The sequence below is a fragment of the Oncorhynchus clarkii genome, chromosome 9 (genome assembly GCF_045791955.1).
Source record: "Oncorhynchus clarkii lewisi isolate Uvic-CL-2024 chromosome 9, UVic_Ocla_1.0, whole genome shotgun sequence".
In the NCBI taxonomy this organism is placed as follows: domain Eukaryota; kingdom Metazoa; phylum Chordata; class Actinopteri; order Salmoniformes; family Salmonidae; genus Oncorhynchus; species Oncorhynchus clarkii.
This window is the reverse complement of record NC_092155.1, coordinates 21,827,624-21,850,604: the sequence shown is the minus strand read 5'-3', so window position 1 is coordinate 21,850,604 and position 22,981 is coordinate 21,827,624. Positions and strand designations below refer to the sequence as shown.

Below are 22,981 nucleotides of genomic sequence, written 5' to 3'. Positions count from 1 at the left end.
TGGGCAGCTAGGGAAGAGCGTAGCCAAGCACTCCATGTAGCCAGGTTATTCATTACCCCAGCCCTAACCTTTACACAAATGGACCCTGCAATTCTCCTTTGTCTTCATTTTCTCCCTCTGAGCAGCAGGCCTCAGAACTGGTAGTTCCGTGGTGTCATCTTCTCCAGAGGTCTCTCAAGGTTTTAGCAACTTTCTACATTGATGGCGGCAATTACAGCACAGTTGAATTATCAGCCGAGCTGAAGAGAGAAATCTCTTAAATCCCAAATAAACCCTAGCCCCTACTGATTGGATCTAGGAGGATTGGATAGGCATAAGCAAAATGGTGACAATTCCACCTCATAGACATAGATAGACAACTGCGGTGCCCAAAAGCCATTTTAGCATGGGCAGTGCTATTGAGAACTTGCCTCATTTTGAAGGCAGGTTTACGTTTATAGTCATGAATCTGGTCCTGGAGGCAGAACTGAGCGATTTCCGCTAATGGGCCAGCTGCAAGGTGAAAATTGGCTACATTGTAAAAAGTAATTTAATTTCAGGTTAGGCATTAGGGTTAGCAGTGTGGGTAAGTTTAATGTTAGGGTTAAGTTTAAAATCAGATTGTACGACTTTGTGGCTGTGCCATCTAGTGCTCACTCTGCAGAGCTGCCTCCAGGGTAAGATTAATGACAATAAATGCCAATCTGCATGTTGAAGTCGTCAACTAGGTGTGACTCACTATGGGTTAAGGAAGGATCACTTAATTCCATCCAGGTTATCAGGATGGATCAGCCAATGAATTATACTCATGAGCAAACATTCCACAACTGCAAGTGGTCTTTATACAGTGGGGCAAAAAAGTATTTAGTCAGCCACCAATTGTGCAAGTTCTTCCACTTAAAAAGATGATAGAGGCCTGTAATTTTCATCATAGGTACACTTCAACTATGACAGACAAAATCACATTGTAGGATTTTTTATGAATTTATTTGCAAATGATGGTGGAAAATAAGTATTTGGTCACCTACAAACAAGCAAGATTTCTGGCTCTCACAGACCTGTAACTTCTTCTTTAAGAGGCTCCTCTGTCCTCCACTCGTTACCTGTATTAATGGCACCTGTTTGAACTTGTTATCAGTATAAAAGACACCTGTCCACAACCTTAAACAGTCACACTCCAAACGTCACTATGGCCAAGACCAAAGAGCTGTCAAAGGACACCAGAAACAAAATTGTAGACCTGCACCAGGCTGGGAAGACTGAATCTGCAATAGGTAAGCAGCTTGGTTTGAAGAAATCAACTGTGGGAGCAATTATTAGGAAATGGAAGACATACAAGACCACTGATAATCTCCCTCGATCTGGGGCTCCACGCAAGATCTCACCCCGTTGGGTTAAAATGATCACAAGAAAGGTGAGCAAAAATCCCAGAACCACTCGGGGGGACCTAGTGAATGACCTGCAGAGACGTGGGACCAAAGTAACAAAGCCTACCATCAGTAACACACTACGCCGCCAGGGACTCAAATCCTGCAGTGCCAGACGTGTCCCCCTGCTTAAGCCAGTACACGTCCAGGCCCGTCTGAAGTTTGCTAGAGAGCATTTGGATGATCCGGAAGAAGATTGGGAGAATGTCATATAGTCAGATGAAACCAAAATATTACTTTTTGGTAAAAACTCAACTCGTCGTGTTTGGAGGACAAAGAATGCTGAGTTGCATCCAAAGAACACCATACCTACTGTGAAGCATGGGGGTGGAAACATCATGCTTTTGGGCTGTTTTTCTGCAAAGGGACCAGGACGACTGATCCGTGTAAAGGAAAGAATGAATGGGGCCATGTATCGTGAGATTTTGAGTGAAAACCTCCTTCCATCAGCAAGGGCATTGAAGATGAAACGTGACTGGGTCTTTCAGCATGACAATGATCCCAAACACACCGCCCGGGCAACGAAGGAGTGGCTTCGTAAGAAGCATTTCAAGGTCCTGAAGTGGCCTAGCCAGAGATCTGGAGATCTGCATGGAAGAATGGGGCAAAATACCAGCAACAGTGTGTGAAAACCTTGTGAAGACTTACCGAAAACGTTTGACCTCTGTCATTGCCAACAAAGGGTATATAACAAAGTATTGAGATAAACTTTTGTTATTGACCAAATACTTATTTTCCACCATCATTTGCAAATAAATTAATAAAAAATCCTACAATGTGATTTTCTGGATTTTTTTTCTCATTTTGTCTGTCATAGTTGAAGTGTACCTATGATGAAAATTACAGGCCTCTCTCATCTTTTTAAGTGGGAGAACTTGCACAATTGGTGGCTGACTAAATGCTTTTTTGCCCCACTGTACCTGTTCAAACAACACAGTATGCACTCTTTCAGCTTGTTAACCAACTCATAGAAGTTGTATAATAAGAAAATGGACTACTTAAAAATGGAGATTGTCTTAATGGTGCTACCAGTGCGCTCACAAAATGCCTTAGTGGAACAGATACGAAGACGAGTCCTCTAACTAGCTCTATATTCCACCTTCACTATCAGAGGGCAAGATGGATTTACTACCATTCTCCCTATACCCATTCAATCCTCTCAGATCTATGCTAGTGCATAGGGGAGAGAGGACAGCTCTGATTTTATGGAATGGCTTGAAGGACCCAGGAAGCAGTATTCTCAAGCACTACTCTGTGTAAAAATAATTACTATTGTTGCCAACAGGTAACGTATGGGTTTATATCTGTTTATATAACATTCTATTACAGTAAAAGAGTGACTGATAATTAATGGTTGGTTGCCATTTACTTGATGCCAAACCAGTGACCATCTAGGAAAATGTCAAGCAGGAATTATTATTAGAATGACCCTATGTTGGAAAATGGTAAGAGGGCTTGTTTGAGTTTTCATTGGCCGCCTGCCGCCGGGAGCCGACCATTTCCATCCTTTTAAAAGGCCAGGGAAAATATGGGAACGTCTTTTTTTGCTCGAAGACCTCATGTCGGATAATGTAATTTGACACTTGGACGCCGGGGTTAAACGGCATATCTGCAACAATCTGTCCCAAATGCCACTGAACGTTAGGAGTAGTACAACATATATACCATGTTTAGCCACAGACACATTGGCATTCTGTATAATCAATTGAATTTCAGTGACCCTTTACAAATATTCTTAACTCTAAAGTAAAAACAGCATATTGTTGACAATATATTTCTGTATGTACATCTTGAAACTAAATTAATTATTCCACTCTTACTATCACAGATGTATGGTTAAACCTGATGTTTCTTAATGGTCAGGAGCAGTATAGACGTCTTACACTTGACCTCATGTTAAACATTCCAAAGTGTTTACTTACAAACGCCACTGAACACATTGGTCAGAATATGTTTGAGGCAGAGAGAGTGAGGCAGAGAGAGCGAGGCAGAGAGAATTTCAGCCTGTTTTGCCACACACTACATTATCAGCAGACCATGTTCAGTTATGCAATACAACACCACTATTATCGTGTTATTACACGGTTGCAATTTCATGGTTGCGAGCATACTGTATGCACCCTACAGATCACACTGAGGGGAGCAGTCCCAGACAGATGGAAAGGCTGCATCCCAAATGGCACCCTTTATAGTGCACTACTTTTGATCTGGGCCCATCGGGATCAGGTCAAAAGTAGTGCACTATAAAAGGAATAGGGTGCCATTTGGGGTGCAAGTAATGTATTTTCACCAAAACCTGTACCAGGGAACGTACAGAACCTGAGTAGGAAGCTATTATGTAAGGCTCCCATTGTTCTACACTACAGGGATGGGTGGCCATTCATTTTTGAAACTGCACTCATACTGTAGGGAGGCTGTAACAGCAACAACATTTGCATTTAGATTAGCATATCTCTTCCTTAACTCTTTGAGTGCCGAGTGAAATCATGGAATGAGGCTTAAGCCGAGCTGACAGTTAAGACACCTGGTGCTTATCACACTGGGGTGAGGGCTGGGGGAAGGAGGAAGGATACAGTCATGGGAAGCACACAGTGTGTGTATGTGTGTGTGGGAATGTACACTTGTTTGTGCACATGCCTGAGTGTGTCTGCGTATGTGCCTGCGACTCTACATGTGTGAATGTGCATGGTCATGAAAAAGGTGGGTGTAAATTCCCAAGCCTGCAGTACAACAGTGCCATCTAGCTTAATGTTTCTAATTAATTCTCTCACAGGGGGAAAACTAGGTCCTAAGGATGCAGTGCTGCAGGTCTCCAATTAGCTTCCACTGCATTCATTTCTCAGTGCATTGATTGTTTTATAATCTGATGAGTGTAAATTACCCTCACAACCCCTTTTCTCTGGTTTTCAAATCAGGCCTTTCTGGATAACCCGGTGTTTGCAGCCGCACTCAACCACGGGCTCGAAGGCACAAGATGGACGGAAGAACTGCTCGCCAACTTCCTGTACAACGGGCCCCCTGAGGACCGCCCCGCGGGCATGCCGCCGAATGACTGGCGCGACGTGTTCAACACCACCAGCCAAATCCTGGACCTCCTGAAGAAGTTCATTGGGGTTTGTTAATTCTCTCTCTTCACATTGTCATTTGATCTAATTTTTCCCCCTTTACAAAATACACTGACATGGAGTGTGTTTATGTATCCTCCCACTGGGCACAGACGGTCAATTCAACATTTATTCCACATCGGGTCAATGTAATTCCATTGACATGAGGTGAAAACAACGTTGATTCTACCATTGTGTGCCCAATTGTCTAGCTCTAATATATGAGGAAAAAAACGTTCAACACCGTGTGTGCGTTCACAACTATAATAGTTAAATTCTTCACATACTGTTATATGATACAACACATACTGTTATATGATACAACACATACTGTTATATGATACAACACATACTGTTGTGACATGCAGACAGTTGGGTGAACATTGACGTATTGATCCGTTTGGTGGTTTGCAGCGATACACTACTTTCCCTTGCGCTATGTAGCCACACGTGTAGACTACAGACATTTCGTCATCCCCCTCATTGCTAATACCTGGGAGATGACATCTAAAGCCTCCTGGGGTTTAACCACATGGGGCAAAAAAAATCAAAAAGTAATGCAATCCATTTTCGTTCCTGATGTAATTCCATATCTGAAAATGGACGCCGGGATGATGTTTACTCGTCAATCATTTACCTTTTTCTTGTCGCATAGGCTCAACGCATGCTGAGCGTGGACAGGGGGGAGAAAATGTGAAATGTGCTCTCTCTCTGTCTCTCTGTCTCTCTGTCTCTCTGTCTCTCTCTCTCTCTCTCTCTCTCTCTCTCTCTATCACTCTTTTCCTCTCTCGCTTCCTCTCGCTCTCCCTTTCTCTCTCTCTACCCCTTCCCCCTCCTCTCCCCACTCTTTTATTTTTGCTCTCTCTCTCTTCCATTTGAATTTCTCTCAAGGTATAAAAAATGTAATCAGTATATTAATCAAAGGCTCATGTAGTCAATACATGTCAAGTTGAGGAAACATGGCCAAATGTAACTATAAATCAACATTTCTGGTCTTTCAGGTCCTTCAAATTCAAGAAGACATATGACTAGTAATACAACATTGATTCTTTATACTTTCTGAAAATGAAATGTCAAATTGGTTGGACTCATTACATTCACAGAATTTACTAATCCAATATGAATTTTATGAATACACAAATGGGTAATCGTTGACCAGAGGATACGTTTGGTTGTGAAAGATGTTGACTGGGTGCCTACATAAGCTACTTCCTGAAGTGGTCCATAGATAGATTAACTTAAGTGAGTAGATACACTTGATTTGTATTCTGTTATCATCTATAATGCAGATGGCTAGTCCTCCCCAGCAAATATGCTGGCACATGGCTAAAAACATATTATCATATACAAAATATAAATGTACACTGAGTGTACAAAACATTGTGAACACCTGCTCTTTCCATGAAATACCGTGCCTTCTAAAAGTATTCATACCCCTTAACTTAGTCCACATTTGGTTGTGTTACAGTATGAATTCAAAATTGATTAAATCAATTGTTTAATCACCCATTTACAAACATTATCCATAATGACGAAATGAAAAAAAAACATGTTTTTAGAAAATGTTGCAAGTTTATTGAAAATGAAATACAGAGATATCTAATTCACACCCCTGAGTCAATATGTGTTGTAATCACTTTTGGCAGCGATTACAGCTGTGAGTCTTTCTGGGTAAGTCTCTAAGAACAATGCACACCTGGATTGTACAATATTTGCACATTATTCTTTTTTAAATTCTTCAAGCTCTGTCAAGTTGATTGTTGATCATTGCTAGACAGACATAAATTGCCATAGATTTTCAAGACGATTTAAGTTAAAACTCTAACTAGGCCATTCAGGAACATTCAATGTCATCTTGGTAATGTAACGATTTTCTTCTGCTGAAGGAGAGGAGGACCAAAATGCAGCGTGGTTAGAGTTCAACATGTTTAATCAAGACCATACACGAGAACACTACAAAATACAAAACAACAAATGTGAAAACCGAAACAGTCCTATCTGGTGCAATGACACAAAGACAGAAGACAATCACCCACAAAATACCCACAGAGTATGGCTGCCTAAATATGGTTCCCAATCAGAGACAACGATAGACAGCTGCCTCTAATTGAGAACCAATCTAGGCAACCATAGACCTACAAACTACCTAGAAAGGAAACAGCCCCATAAACATACAAAAACCCCTAGACCAGGAAAACACATAAATCCCCCATGTCACACCCTGACCTAACCAAAATAATAAAGAAAACAAAGATAACTAAGGCCAGGGCGTGACAGGTAAGCTACTCACTCTCCCAGTGTTTGTTGGAAAGCAGACTGAACCAGTTTTCCTCTAGGATTTTGCCTGTGCTTATAGCCTTATTCCGTGAATGTTTTCCCTAAAAAGCTCCCTAGTCCTTGACAATGACAAGGATACCCATAACATGATGCAGCCACCACCATGCTTGAAAATATGAAGCATGGTACTCAGTGTTGTGGTGGATTTGTCCCAAACATAACACTTTGTATTCAGGACAAAAAGTACATTTCTTTGACACATTTTTTTTAGTATTACTTAAGAGCATTGTACCCATAACATGAGCATCTAAGAGCATTGTTGCAAACAGGATGCATGTTTTGGAATATTTTTATTCTGTACAGGCTTCCTTCTTTTCACTCTGTCATTTAGGTTGGTATTGTGGAGTAACTACAATGTAATTGATCCATCCTCAGTTTTCTCCTATCACAGCCATTAAACTCTGAATTAAACTGTTTTAGTCACCATTGACACTGTAACTGTTTTAGTCACCATTGGCCTCATGGTGAAATCCCTGAACAGTTTCCTTCCTCTCCGGTAACTGAGTTAGGAAGGACACCTGTATCTTTGTAGTGATTGGGTGTATTGATACACCATCCAAAGTATAATGAATATCTTCACCATGCTCAAAGAGATATAATTTTTTTTAAATTACCCATATACCAATAGGTGCCGTTCTTTGCGAGGCATTGGAAAACCTCCCTGGTCTTTGAGGTTGGATCTCTTTTTGAAATTCTCAGCTCGACTGAGGGACCCTACAGATAATTGTATGTGTGGGGTACAGATTTGGGGTAGTCATTCAACAATCATGTTAACCACTATTATTGAACACGGAATGAGTTAGTGAAACCTATTATGCGATTTGTTAAGCACATTTTTACTCATTAACTTATGTAGGCTTGCCTTATAAAAGGGGTTGAATAGTTATTGATTAGTTCTAATTATTAAATAGTTATTGATACAAGACAGCTCGGCTTTACATACTTTTTTACATATTTACATATATTTTTTTAAATTGACAAAATAAATTCCACTTTGACATTATAGGGTATTGTGTTTAGATCAGTGACACAAAATCTAAATGTAATCAATTTTAGATTCAGGCTGAGAAAGCAAAGGGGTGTGAATAGTTTCTAAAAGCACTGTAGAATTGACCAGGTGAATCCAGGTGAAAGTTATGATTTCTTATTGATGTCACTTGTTAAATCCACTTCAAATCAGTGTAGATGAATTAGAGGAGACAGGTTAAATACATTGTTTTTAAGCCTTGAGACATGGATTGTGTGTGTGTGCCATTCAGAGGGTGACTGGACAAGACAAAATATTTAAGTGCCTTTGAACCGGGTATGGCAGTGTGTGCCAGGAGCACCGGTTTGTGTCAAGAACTGCAATGCTTAACAGTTTCCCGTGTGTATCAAGACTGTTCCACCACCCAAAGGACATCCAGACAACTTAACACAACTGTGGGAAGCATTAGAGTCAACATGGGCCAGCATCCCTGTGGAACGCTTTTAACACCTTGTAGAGTCCCTGTCCCGCTGAATTGAGGCTGTTCTGAGGGCAAAAGGGGGGAGGGGGGCATGCAACTCAATATTAGGAAGGTGTCCTTAATGTTTTGCACAGTCAGTCCATGCTAATGTCCTCCCGCAGCTATCATCTATCAGCGTACCCTCTACAACCATGACATCACTGTGTCTGCTACTACAGTGTTGCCTCGTGCCCAAATAGCAACCGGATACATTTATGGTGCAGTTACTTTGACCAGGGCCCATAATAGTGCACTATTTAGGGCATAGGTGAGTCTAATAAAGGGCAGCGAGAGATTGGAGGTGGCAGCCTGTCACATTGTCAGTAGGTTAGTTCCTCAACCGTGATCGAAGTCCAATCGTTGCTATCCAACTGCATAGACTTAGCACCACCATATCCAGTGGTTGGGGAAAAGCATGACATGTTTGACATAGGGTGAATTTGCTCTAGATGCTGATTTTGGATCAGATTCACATTTTCCCAACTAATAGTTAAAGTTAGGATTGTGGGAGGAAGATGCTGATCCTAGATCTAGACCTAGAGTCAACTTCACCCCGGAGCTAGTAAGGTTAGGGTTTATTGAGGACAAAATGTACTTACTATGACTGTGATGGAGTATGTGGTTGTCTCACCGAGCAATCTTAAGATAAATGCAATAGCTGTAAGTTGCTCTGAATAAGCGTGTCTGCCAAATTACTTAAATGTAATAGGATTTTGATGGGTTGACTTACAGCAGTGGGCTTGTGCTGAGTGGCTGCTTAGCCTGCTTAGCCTGCTTCCTCAATGGATCACTAGAGATTACAAGTGTAGATCCAAACTCTTAAAGAGGACAAACTTTTTAATGCAGTTGACGTTTGACTCTGCAGTGTTCTTGTCATTAGTCGTCATGGAGATTATAAACTAAGTGGGACATGGAAGTGTCTGTCAGGTCTCAATTGAAACATCAGCTTGATAAGCACACATACACAATCCATGTCACAATTGTCTCTAAGCTTAGAAATCTTTCTTTAACCTGCCTCCTCCCCTTCATCTGCACTGATCTGAAGTGGATTTAACAAGTGACATCAATAAGGGATCACAGCTTTCACCTGGTCAGTCTGTGTCATGGGAAGAGCAGATGTTCCTAATGTTTTGTAAACTCAGTGTATATGACAATGAAACATATGTATTTGTTAAAGAGATGCTGCCACATGGTTGGTCGGACAGTATGTAAACTCTCATAGTTAATACATTGTAGGTAAGATGACACAATATATAATTATATCTAATGCATTGCGAGTAAACCAATACATTCAAACCCCTTTCCTGCAGTCAAATGACCTAGTGGCCTCATGGGTGGAATAAACATTTCTATTTTTTAAATGCAGGAAATCCGGTGTTTCTATGTAAAATAGTTAGTTGTTATATTTCAGTCTTCTGTGATGTATAAAAAGTGTAATATTGGGATGCAAACTCAAAATGGAATACATTTCAACTCTATATCCGACATGGTACGGCTGTCTTCTTCTTTGTAAGCACATAACCATGTGTGTGAGATGTATACTTTTGTTTCAAATTAGATTTGTTTAAGACTTCCAAGAAACTCTCTGTGTGACCCTGATTTAGCCCACTGCAGCAAAAGTCGAAACAAACCTGACATTTCTCTACATACAGGGCAGGCACAAACTGCCCAATAATCATATCATGTCATGTACTGCATAACGTACAGTCAAAAATGTGACATGCTGAATTTGGACACTCAATAACAACATATGCAATGATATGCTGTCTGTGAAAATAGCAAAGGACCTTCTTTACTGAGAGAAAGTACCATAACAAACCCGTGTGGTAGAGGTATGTGTGGACAGCTGTCAAGCCAGACTCACTCCCCAGATGGCTAGCTCATTACAGTCCATCGGAAACAAGGATATAAAGCGAGTGCCAGCCAGCTACCAAATCTATATCTCAGTATGCCTCAGCTATACTCCATAACATATCCCTTGGCAGCTCTGCATCATTTGTAACTCCGCTGTTGTCCAGTCTATTGTTTTCAGTGTCAGTACCAAAACATATTGGTTCTACTGCACCATTCCTCAGGCATGTCTTATGTTGTGGTTTCTGTTCATCACTTCTTTTTGGATCGTGGTATTGCAGGAAGGCTATTTTCACTTTTTATTTTATTATTGTCTTTTAGTGAGGAGCATTAATGCAAATATGGTACGTTTAAGCAATAAGGCCCGAGGGGGTGTGGTATATGGCCAATATACCACAGCTAAGGGCTGTTCATAAGCATGGCTCAACGCTGAGTGCCTGGATACAGCTCTTTGCCATGGTATGTTGGCCATATACTCTACCACAAACCCCAGAGGTGCCTTATTGCTATTATAAACTGGTTACCAACGTAGAGCAGTAAAAATAAACGTTTTGTCATTCTCGTAGCATACGGTCTGATATACCACTGCTGTCAGCCAATAAGCATTCAGTGCTCGACCATCCAGTTTCTAATCATGTGTACATGTCTAAAATCTTACTGTCGGTACAGGAGAAAAAGGTTGTGTATGATATTGCGGAAGACCTAACATGAGTTTGTATGCCCTATGCACTGAAGCACAAACTTGATTTGCATGCTCAACTCAGGTTTAAATCGAGATACAAATCATGTCATTTCAAACATTGTGTACAACAATCTACCTAAGGTACGCTGATGTTTACTATTATCGCTATGATACATAATGGGGAGTTGAAATGAGTTGAGTGTTGATTGAAGGACATTTTAGATTAGATAGATAAGATTTGTTTATTAGTCACAGGCACAGGGTCGCAGATGTAATCGCAGGGCACGGTGAAGTACTTATGCTTCTATCTCCAACAGTGCAGGTCAAATGTGGCCGGTGACACTTTGCTCCTTCAAAGCCCAATATCTTGAAAACTTGACTGCTGACATGAGTGGAGTTTTCCTTTTAAGATTAGTTTCTGTAGGTAATGGGACTCTATTGAGTTCAGTAGTGCAACTACATATTACTAAAAGTATATGCAAACAACCTTAATCGTGTCTTTCATGGGCGGTACAGTTGGCCTTGAAGTGTCCATCTTTCAGAGTTGTTGGAAAGATGGGAGATGCGGCGAGTGGGTGTAATGGTTTTGGACATGTTCTTTCTGTGTAATATCTATGAAACACCCAGGGCTGGAATTGGTTGGCAACAGGTGGGAACTTTTAAAGGAATGGGGTTCCCAAAGTGACATTTTCAGGAAGATCTGTATCCTGAGATGAATGCATACCTAAAGCACTCTCCAGCGCTCTCTTTTCTCATCCCATATTAAAGTAACGATCTTGTTTAAGACCCCTAGCAGTTTGTATAGAATTAAGTAAACTTATTTTCTCTCTTTCTTAGCGTAAACTTGTCTTTCCATGTTACAGTGCCTGGACCTGGATAAGTTTGAGGCTGTTGACAGTGAGGGACATCTCGTGGCTAGAGCCTTGGAGCTTCTAGAAAACGATACGTACTGGGCTGGTATAGTTTTCGAAGACCTCGACCCTGCCGCCAGCCACCCCCCTCCTTACGTCAAGTACAAGATCCGCTTGGACATCGATGAGGGGGAGAGTACCAATAAGATTAAAGAAAGGTAGGCACAGTGCACAGACTCTCCACTGTCAGCCTGTTCTGTTTTAGTGCCAAAGAGAGAACTTTGGGCGACAGGGCCCGTATTCATAGTGTCTCAGAGGAGTGCTGATCCAGGATCAGGTCTCCCCGTCCATGTAATGTTATTCAAGATGACCTGAAAGGTGAAACATATCCTAGATCAGCACTCCCACTGAGACACTTTATGAATACAAGCCGTGATGTTGCTTAGTCTTTTTTTCGTTTTTTTTGCCAGACAATTGAAGTATCTAAAGCAAATAGAGATTTTCTTGCATATTTCTCTGCTATATCTCAGATGATTAATAGTAAGCATTCGGTGCCAATAAATTGATGATTCCATGTCACTCATGGGACAAATGTCATTACAATATGGTGTAACATATAGCGGTTTCATCCATGATGTTTTCAGCCGCGGCTGTCTCTTAAACACTGACAGTCATGTGATGTGTGTCCTTTCAACGTAAAGGGGATGGTCTCCCGGGGCCCGTGACTCCTTCAACAACCTGCGCTATATATGGGGAGGCTTCGCCTATCTGCAGGACATGATGGACCACGGCATTATACGGGTGCACACGAACAAATCACAGCCGCTCGGCGTGTTTGCCCAGCAAATGCCGTATCCCTGCTACGTGGACGACGTGTGAGTGCAAAAGCTTTTATCTGTCTGCCCATGATTAGAGAGGGAAGAAGGCATTAACACAATAAAAATCTACTCACTCTGGGACTTGCCACTCACTGCCATCACAGGGTTGTGTAATGGTAGTCACTAAGCCCTCACAAATGTCACTGTGGAAATGTTTTTTTTTACGAAGCTACAGAGTATCTCTTCTTTTGTCTTTCGTCATTGGCTACTGCTGTCTGGCACAGCCACAACTTAGGAAAACATAGAGGAGAGAATTGTTAGTATTGCAATTCTAACATGAGCGTTTGAGGTCCATCAGGAGTTTTCAATTATGAATTTTGGCTAAGCTGAGGCAAAACAAACTCGTGGCAAGACGGAGAGACAACAAGACAGAGAAGAAGATGTCTGAGCTATTGATTTACTCAAACCACAGGCTACCCAGGTCTTGAACATTATATACCCGAGCCAGTTTTCCCAAAAACATCTTAAGGCTAAGTTCCTCCTTAGACTCTTCATAAGAGGATCATTGAATCGAAAAGCTGTTTCCCAAAACCATTGTTACTAAAGTTGCAGTTCAAAAGGTTTGTTATTTAACGATTGCATCAGACCACTCGTAGAACAGGTTCTGTAATTGTGTCGAATTAGACGCTTCACAAGTCCTCAACTGGCAGCTTCATTAAATAGTACCCGCAAAACACCAGTCTCAACGTCAACAGTGAAGAGGCGACACCGGGATGCTGGCCTTCTAGGCAGAGTTCCTCTGTCCAGAGTCTGTGTTCTTTTGTGGGTACTATTTAATGAAGCTGCCAGTTGAGGACTTGTGAGGTGTCTGTTTCTCAAACTAGACACACTAATGTTCTTGTCCTCTTGCTCAGTTGTGCACCAGGGACACCCACTCATCTTTCTATTCTGGTTAGAGCCAGTTTGCGCTCTTCTGTGAAGGGAGTAGTTCACAGCGTTGTACGAGAACTTCAATTTCTTGGCAATAACTCGCATGGAATAGCCTCATCAGAACAAGAATAGACTGACAAGTTTTTTTTTTTATTTTTTTTTTCTGGACATTTTGAGCCAGTAATCGAACCCACAAATGCTGATGCTCCAGATACTCAACTAGTCTAAAGAAAGCCAGTTTTATTGCTTCTATAAACAGAACAACAGTTTTCAGCTGTGCTAACATAATTGCAAAAGGGTTTTCTAATGATCAATTAGCCTTTTAAAATGATAAACTTGGATTAGCTAACACAACGTGCCATTGGAACACAGGGGGTGATGGTTGCTGATAATGGGCCTCTGTGCGCCTATGTATATATTCCATTTTAAAAATCAGCCGTTCCCAGCTACAATAGTCATTTACAACATTAACAATGTCTACACTGTATTTCTGATCAAATTGTTGTTATTTTAATGGACAAAATTGCTTTTCCTTCAAGAACAAGGACATTTCTAAGTGACCCCAAACTTTTGAACGGTAGTGTACCTACGGTATATATTTCAATGTTATTGAAATACTTTTCTTGTTCAGTCAACTGAGAAAAGATGTATGGTTAAAACACTCGTAAGCTTACGTTCCATCGCTATCGGGAAACAGGGCCCTGATGTACCTTTTAATTATTCAGGCTACATTCTTATAGTCCCTCCCTTTCATTCAATGTCATTTTTCCTCCTGGAGAAATTACCCAATTCCCTTATGAAGCCACTGACAAAGTCCATGATATAGAGATTGATAGGGACCATTCTATTCTGTGTAAATTAGGCATTCATTAGTGTTACTGTTTTATGTCACAATACATACAGTGTCTGTATTTCGAGACAGAGAATGCACTACAGCGCTCAGTCTTAGGCAGCTACGGTTTCCTTAGAGGAAATTACTCCCATCTAAATGGATTGATCATGTATCTCAACGACATCATCGGGGGACAGATAATTACAAAGGAGATCTAAGTCCACTTGTACAACAAAGTACACTGAGTGTACAAAACATTAAGAACACCTTCTTAATATTGAGTTGCACCCCGCCCTTTTGCCTTCAGAACAGCCACAGTTCGTCGGGTCTTGGACTCTACAAGGTGTCTTAAGCATTCCACAGGGATGCTGGCCCATGTTCACTCCAATGCTTCCCACAGTTGTGTCAAGTTGGCTGGATGTCCTTTGGATGTTGGACCATTCTTGACACACACGGGAAACTGTTAAACGTGAAAAACCCAGCAGCGTTTCAGTTCTTGACACAAACCGGTGCTCCTGGCACCTACTACCATACGGTCAAAGGCACTTCAATCTTTTGTCTTGCCCATTCACCCACTGAATCACACACATACACAATCCATGTCTCAATTGTCTCAAGGCTTAAAAATCCTTCTTCATCTACACTGATTGAAGAGGATTTAACCATTGACATCAATAAGGGATCATAGCTTTCACCTGGTCAGTCTATGTCATGGAAGGAGTTCCTAATGTTTTGGACATTCAGTCCCAAGTGCACTAAATAGTGACTAGGGTGCAAAGCAGACGCAATGTTTCAGGACACAGATATTTCCTGCATTAGAAATCACTCTACCTAAGACCAATGATTTAATTAACAAGTTGTTTACAGCACTAGAGCATATAGCCTAACAACCGTCATGGGAACATACCCTTCTTATGATACAGTAGTATGACCAGGGCTAGAGGGAGTGGAGACTAGAGTCATGTTACGAGGATGTTACGATTGTAGATCAGACCTGGGTTCAAATGGTATTTGCTTTCTGTCAGATACTTCCGCTGCAATTGATTGTGTGTGCTTGGAGCAATGGAACCAATATAATTGTCCCGTAAGTACAAACTCTGTCCACGTGGTTGCCTTAGAACTCAAGAGAATTCATGTTTAACCTATGTATGTTTTTAGATGCAGTAGGCCTAGTGTGGCTGGTGGCATTGATTAGAGCACATATATTTCTAATTCTTTATCTGTGCTTTATCAAGCTTGCCTGATTCAATGTAACCCCTGGAAAAGTCCAAAGTGTGAATCCCACCCATCTGGCACTCCAGGTCGGCCCAATCAAGCTCAAAATGTTCATGCCAAATACTATTTGAACCCAGGTCTGGTTAGAAATGTGTTATTTTTAATTATGGTAAGTTACTCCGTATGGTTGCCTTGGAAACATATGGTTAAAGACAACATCAGTGCTAGTCGGACAGAGAGCACATTGGCAGAGTCAGTAATGTCTTTATTGATTTGTCATCAACATCTGGACTAGCAATTGAATCTCCATGAAAAAACGTCTCTCTTTAGCCGGATAATCAGCTTGGTTGGTCGCACAAACCACATAACATTCTGTTGAATCTTCAAAAAGGACCTTGATTGGATATAGGGTCGACTAGCTTTATACAATGAACAAGGTATTACAACAACCGACATAGAAACATGATTAGCTGTTTGCAAAAATTGAATCTATCTGAATACTTGTAAATGAAGTTAAAAAAAGAAGGCGTAACAGCGTTGTTACCTGTGGTGCCTTTATGACCGCCGTTACTTGCTGAATATCAAACTGATTACGGTCCACTTCTACGGTTTCTGAGTATTAGCTCGTTTCAACAAACGCATATATCACAGAGGTGGTTTGGTGAGCCACACTTGTGTGAGGAGTAATCTTGACCCAGACCTGAAGATCTAATACCTTGTTTGTTTAACACAATCTCATAGCGAAGACCTGGGTTCAAATTCCAGTTGGTCACATAGACACTATGGTGACACACAACAGTAAACTCAGTTGGCTTTATCCCGTGATGACCTGTTGGTGAGCGGGTGAAAGATCATCTTGCATATCCATTGTGGTTTGCTGTAGGCCTGTATTTTTAAGAATGGTCCCCTCACCCTCTCTCATGGCACAATGGAAACCATCCCTTTTATGTTCATTATTTGCCAGCGAATGTTGCAAACGAGCTCAAATGAGACAATCAAAGTGCTTATTTCCTAATGCTGCCCTCCTGCCTGGGTTCCCTCTCCGTGAAACAAAGGAATAATAACCATTGAAGATGAATGGGGGCTATAAAACACCACAAGACCCTTGGTCCCTCTGCCATTTACTCTTTCTCCTGCCTAGACATTTGGGGGTTTCCCCTAAATTATTAACACTTGAAAACCGTTATTTAGTTCATAAATAATTGAGAGTGGGACTGCAGAGAAAAGGAAGATGCAGGGAAGCGTGAGAGAAAAGACCTTTTGAGGTGATTATTGTGATCTCAAAATGTGTCACTGCCGCTGCAGCCAAAAGTGGGAGGAAGAGCATTGTGCATTCAGATGTTCCCGTTTTTTAACCGGCTGGAGCCATTTTTCAGTTTAGAAAAGACCAAAATGCCTAATCTGACTTTAAAATGCAATTTCAAAACCAGAGAATTCTCAGTACTTTTTACACAACTTATTATCAATTGAAAGGATGTGCACTTTAACTGTGCGAAACAAATCAAATTTATGGATTAAGGTCCTAAATTACATACACTTGACACAGTAATGTAGAGTGCTTTATTGAAGCTTTAGTCCATGTAATGCCCTTGTTTGAGTTGATAATAACACACTTTCACTTTACCTGCATATTTTAGACTGCAGATAGCATCCCAAAGGTGATTTTATGAACAGTTCTTGCAATATTGATTTGATTTATCATGCTTTGTTACATTTTCCATATTATAGAGGGTGAGCCTTGCACTTTCCTTTAAACATTGAGCTATGCATTTCAATCATTGCAGCTCTTTCTCAGGGATACTCTTAATCAGAAGAGTACATTCCGATTGGACACACATGGACACCTCCTTTCAACGTGGACCATTGAGTGATAGTTGATTGACACGTAGATCAATGAGATCAGATTATTTAACCACTCAAAAACGGGAGATAGGTATCACTACACTAAAAGCACAACCAACATGATGAAATAATCCTGTGGTTAAAGTTTCACCCTCCAAAACAACCGTTTACGTGAATGAATTTTTGCAAATCCAATGCATTTTACATTTAGATTCCACGCCACAGAGCTGCACATTGACGAATTATGCTGAAACGGCGTTGATTCAACTATTTTTTCCCCAGTGGCTTTTCTTTTCCTCCATTGCACCTCTAATATATGATTAGACAGGGGTTGACCTACAGTATTGACCCAGTGGCTCTCATGAAACAAAGACCCATAGAGATACCACTGTGTTTCCAGCAGGTTTACCCTCTCTCCTTCCTCAGTGTATTTCTCTCCCACTCCAGTACCTATTTACAGTACAAAGTCAGCTGCTGCAGATCTGTTGGTTCTTCAACGAAAGAGCCGACCCCCTTTTTTTTTTTTTTTGCATTTTCAAACTGTATTTGTCACATTCCCACACCGACCGTGCGATGAAGGCTGAGGATAAGAGTTCAGGCTCCTCGGCATTTAAGGGCGAGATAAGACACGGCAAACGAGTCTCTGCTGCGCTCGAATCAGAGAATCAATTTTTTTGTAACTCAATGCTGTTCCATATCAATAGTCGTTTAACAATGCCATCTTGATATTGTATCAGAACTTAATTACAATAACATGTACATAGAACTTGGATACTGCACGGGACAGGTTCCTATGAGGCTTTTAAAATTGTTTACGGCATAGGCATATGAGTATTGTGACTCCACTATCCAGCGGTATTACTTTGCAAACGTGAAAAAGGATGTGTTATCAGCAAATACGAGAGACAAATACATCAACGATACAGCCCCTTTGTGCCTTTTTTGCACAGCAATAAAGACACCAAATTGACTTTCAAACAGTAGATACTTTAGAGAATCACCACGTCTGCAAACAGAAATGTTTGTAGCGGCAGCTAAAATGATCTCTGAAACATACCAACCAACTAACCCTTGGATGACCCCCCCCCTTTCAGTGGCAAGAACATATTTAACATCATTACACTTTTCTCTGGGGTTTCTCTGCCCATATCACTTGATTTACTAAGAACCCCGAGTCTCCCAACTACCCTAAATTTAAGTCACGGCGGCGATGTTACTCGGGCCCTGTAACATGCACCCAGTAGAGGACTTATATTATTTAAGCATCCTCAAATCGATCAGCAATGTATTATTCAGGAGCATCTGGTGGCAAGGTTGTCAGTGTCAAACGTGGTGTGCATGACTGATCTACTCTATGGTGACAAGGAGTTAACGGTCGCAGGTTGGCAACCATTAAAGGGGCAATCTGGAATTTGGTACGTCAATGTTTGAATCCCAGATTGACCCTTTTTTAAAGAGATATTACAATATAATAAGGACTCTGTAATGATGGGATTACTATTCAATCTGATGCAACTGTTAGCTGAGGCACGATCTTGTTTGTTTGTTTGTAGAAAATAAAAATTAAAATAGGCACATTTTACAGAAAAATACATGATCTAATAAACAAACCGAGCAAGTAGAAAAAGCGTAAATAAATAACAGAATAAAATGAAACAAAAATAAAGAAAACTAAGACACAAAGTGGTCTAATCAGGGATCAGATTACAAAAGTAATTATGAAGACAGGGGCTTCTTTAGATTTAACTCATTTAAAAGATGTCTTGTACAATGTAACCTCATTCAAAAAGGTTACACACAGAGGGGTCGTTTTTAATGTATGAAACATTTTTCCATAATAATTCAACATTCCTGTCCTCCATTGGGAAACAAAATCTGACATGATTATATTAAAGTGGCTATAATAAGATCATGTTATGTCATCTAGTATTGAAATGCCTCCCAATAGGGTTTAGAGAGTTGCCATGTAAAGAAAAGATGTGATTAAAGTCAAAAATAGATTGAAAACACAACCACTGTTTTCTTTTTCCCCTTTCATTTCTTTACTTTAAGCAGACCTGAGTTGACATTAGACATGTTATTTAAATTCCACACACACACATTCCAAGTTCAACTTTTTTGACACTCCGATTCTGTTTCAGTTGCTCCTAGAAACTTGGTGGTGTTAACTTGAACCCTTCTTGTGGCTTACACTGCTTCCTGTGAAAGTGATACATCCCACGAGAGAACAGGAAGTGACCTCGAAGCCAGGTCGCTCCCATTCAAGCACTCGCATTACTGAATTTTCTCTGTCACAAGGGCTGTCTCTACATTGCGAAGTAGAGGACAAGGTACACCGTTATTCCCCTCTGACTCCCTAATTGGTACTACTGAGAGACAGCGTTTGGTTGATGTCTTTCAAAGCTAGGCAAAACTCCAAGTTCTCTCCACAAATGGTTAGAAAAGTCTATTTTGTGGTGCTTGCATTCTGGCATATGGTAGTGAAGGGGGCAGGTGAGGCATTTATAAAAGGCACTTCTCTTATAAATGGACAATCCTAGCGGATCACGCCGTAATTTGCAATTAATATGATACATTGGCCCGTGATAATCATATAAACTTTTATAGTGTTTTTAACATCTCTGGGTAGCCACTACCCATGTTTCTATGCTCACATATGCCTCTACTTACTCAGCTAGGTTTGGAGAAAATCTTTAGGTGCTGGAAAGAGGGAAAAAAACCTGTCTGCTCCTGCTTTCCTCGTGAAAATGGTCCTTATTGTCAGGGGCGAATGACCAATTAAGGGAAGTAGGCTTTTGTGCCGGCCCATTTTCATTTGGCCGAGTCTCAGAAGTCCCATAACAAATCACTCGCCCAAAAGTTAGCCGAGAAATTAGCCCAGTGTAAATGCACCGGGAATGTACTTTTATTAAATCTTAATGTTTATTAGCTTGAAAGTGGGACACCGTTCTACCTATTACGGTATATAGACTTCCTTTATCCTGCTTGCCACACCGTGATAAACTGGTGCTTCGTTGGCATTCTAAGGATTGTATTTATGGTCGGTAAGCACAATTGATATGTGAAATCTTTACTTTGTCAAAGGCATAATCGATTTGATATATCTTCTTCACTGTCTAATAGAGCAATGGCAGCACTTTATTATATTGGGGCCGTACAATATATTGACATGGCACTATGAAACGTGTTTGAAGTTTATTGGGATGAATCTTATCCTGGGGGCAGAGCTGAGCGATTTCCACTAGATGGGCCAGATGCAATGTCAAAATTGCCTATATATCGTAACAATCCAATGAAAACAATACATTTTTTGGTCATTTAAGGTTAGGGTTAGCAGTGTGGTTAAGGTTAGGGTTAAGGTAACGGTTAGGCTTAAAATCAGATTTTGAGACTTTGTGGCTGTGCCAGCTAGTGACTATCCTGCAGAGTTGCCTCCAGTACATGAGTCATCCCAATAAATACCACCAACATGCTTTAATACTGTCTGATTCTATTGTAACATCATCAAATGATCCATCATGCTGAGTATGGCTGGTGGTTCTAGATGGTTAGATAAAGCTGATGCACAAGGTTTATGAAGGCTAGTGCAATATAAAATCCCCTTATAATAGAGCTGAATCTATAAACGTATTGGACCCTTGATTAAAAACTCCCAGAGTGTGTCTATCTTAATGGATCATCTGTTGGGACGATGACATTTACTGCATCAACAGAACTTATTTTCTCTCTCGGTCTTCTAAGGGGCAAGGGTCCGTTCACTGGATGAAAAATGAGGTGTTCAGACAAAGTGTTATCCTAAACTGTGTTGAATTTCTCAAAATGACTATAGGCCATTTTAACAATAGAACAATGGTTGCCAAGGCTCCCTGTTCAGTACATTATTATGCTTAGCTATGATAGTACGACAAGATTAAAACAACGTGCGAAAGACTATATTAGTCCATTAAACTAAGTGCTGATTCTGAACTCAAGATACACATTGATTTGAAGACGAGATTGATTTTGTTTTTGTTAGTTGTTCAACATGCCTCACCTCATTCAGCGCATCTCTGAAAACCTGGTTGCGAGAGCTTTGTCTTTACGTAAGGAGTGGGATTTATACAACAGATGATCAATAAATAATGCATTAACTCGCCTCTTGCTGCATTGCCTTCCCTTATCGAAACCTGGGCTTGTCGATATCAGCGGCGTAGCTGTGTCGTGACCTCTGTGATTGCCTCCCTTGCCTTCCCTTTGCACCCACCAGCTTCCTCGCGAGTATCGGAACCATGCTTCCCATGTACCTGGTGCTGGCCTTCATGTACACCGTCTGCATGACCATCAAGGGCCTCGTCCTGGAGAAGGAGCTCAGGCTCAAGGAGGTTCAGCGGGCCGTTGGAGTTCAGAACGGTGCCATTTGGTTCGCGTGGTTCACCGAGAACTTTGTCCTGCTCATGGTCCCATGCGCATTCATAAGTGTCATGGTTAAGGTCAGTACTGAGAATGATGACTACTTTCAAATAACAAAGCACAATATCACTTGGTTACTAAAATAAACTGATGTGGAGTAACAGATTCCACCGGTTGTTAGCGCTCATTGACTGTCCTTGAGCTTGTACAGCATATTGTTTCCTGATGGTCCTACTTAGTGTGCAAAGGAATACAGAAGAAGATTATCATGCAAGTTATATAAACTTTACCTAATGAGTCAATTAAACACATCCGCGTTGGTGTAATTGCATTATAGTCACAGTGCCGTTTGAAGTGCTATATTGTTTAAAGAGAAGTGACGAGAAAACATTGTTTAATTTAAGAGAAGTATGTACATTAATCAGATTAAGTGTCCATATTAGGACAGCGTGCAGGTGCACAACATTTTGTTATACAGGATCTAAAAGATGTTTGATTTTAAAGTGGTTGTGCCTTGTTCTTTGTTACTCTTGCTCCCGTTAATTCTGGGATAACTAATGCCAATAATATTTTTTGGTTGTAAACAAATCAGGCATGACCTCTCTCAATTTCCACTGTGTCATGCTAATTGATTGAGCTTGGTACTAAAATCGTCATTTCCCTACTTTAAAATCAGCCTTGTTGTAAATCATATGCCTGTATTTCCTGCGATTGCATCGCCTTCTTTGCACGCTGTTCAAGCATGTACTAAATGATGTGTATCATCGATGTGACACAACTTCCCTAGTGACACTCCGGAGAGTCATACTGGTGCGACTAGATGAAAGACAGTATTCCACCCATCGAGACAGTCTTTGGATAAAACGTCTGTCATTGAGAATGGATCCATTAGGAGAAGCTATATACAAAAAAAAATGTCCATCCGTTATGCTGTGCACTTACAGAATCCAAGCAATTTTGGATGCGTACCGGAATATCACATTAGACATTATGGCTGACTCGATATGGCCTCTGAGTGACTCTATATAATCATGTATGACAGTAGGAACACTGTGTTCAATGTTGTACAATGGTCCTGTATGCTGCCAAATACATACAGTATGTCCTCTTGATAACTTTAAAATGCTGCATCAAATCGGCCTGTGTTACATACAGCTTTCACCTAGTCATTACTGAACGGCGTCACTCTTAAAGCTGTTGATGGGAGACACATGAGCTGCTGCTCTTTAGCTTTAAA

At 40.8% G+C, this 22,981-nt stretch overlaps 1 protein-coding gene across 1 annotated transcript in view; it reads left to right on the top strand.

Moving 5' to 3' along the window:
* Nucleotides 1-22,981, top strand: part of LOC139416093 (phospholipid-transporting ATPase ABCA1-like) — a 240,692-nt gene that overhangs the window by 49,034 nt on the left and 168,677 nt on the right. The window contains exons 12-15 of the mRNA XM_071164364.1: nt 4,322-4,519; nt 11,731-11,936; nt 12,420-12,593; nt 21,602-21,824. Of these exons, the coding sequence (XP_071020465.1) occupies nt 4,322-4,519; nt 11,731-11,936; nt 12,420-12,593; nt 21,602-21,824 (801 nt within the window). The remainder of the gene's footprint in view (nt 1-4,321; nt 4,520-11,730; nt 11,937-12,419; nt 12,594-21,601; nt 21,825-22,981) is intronic.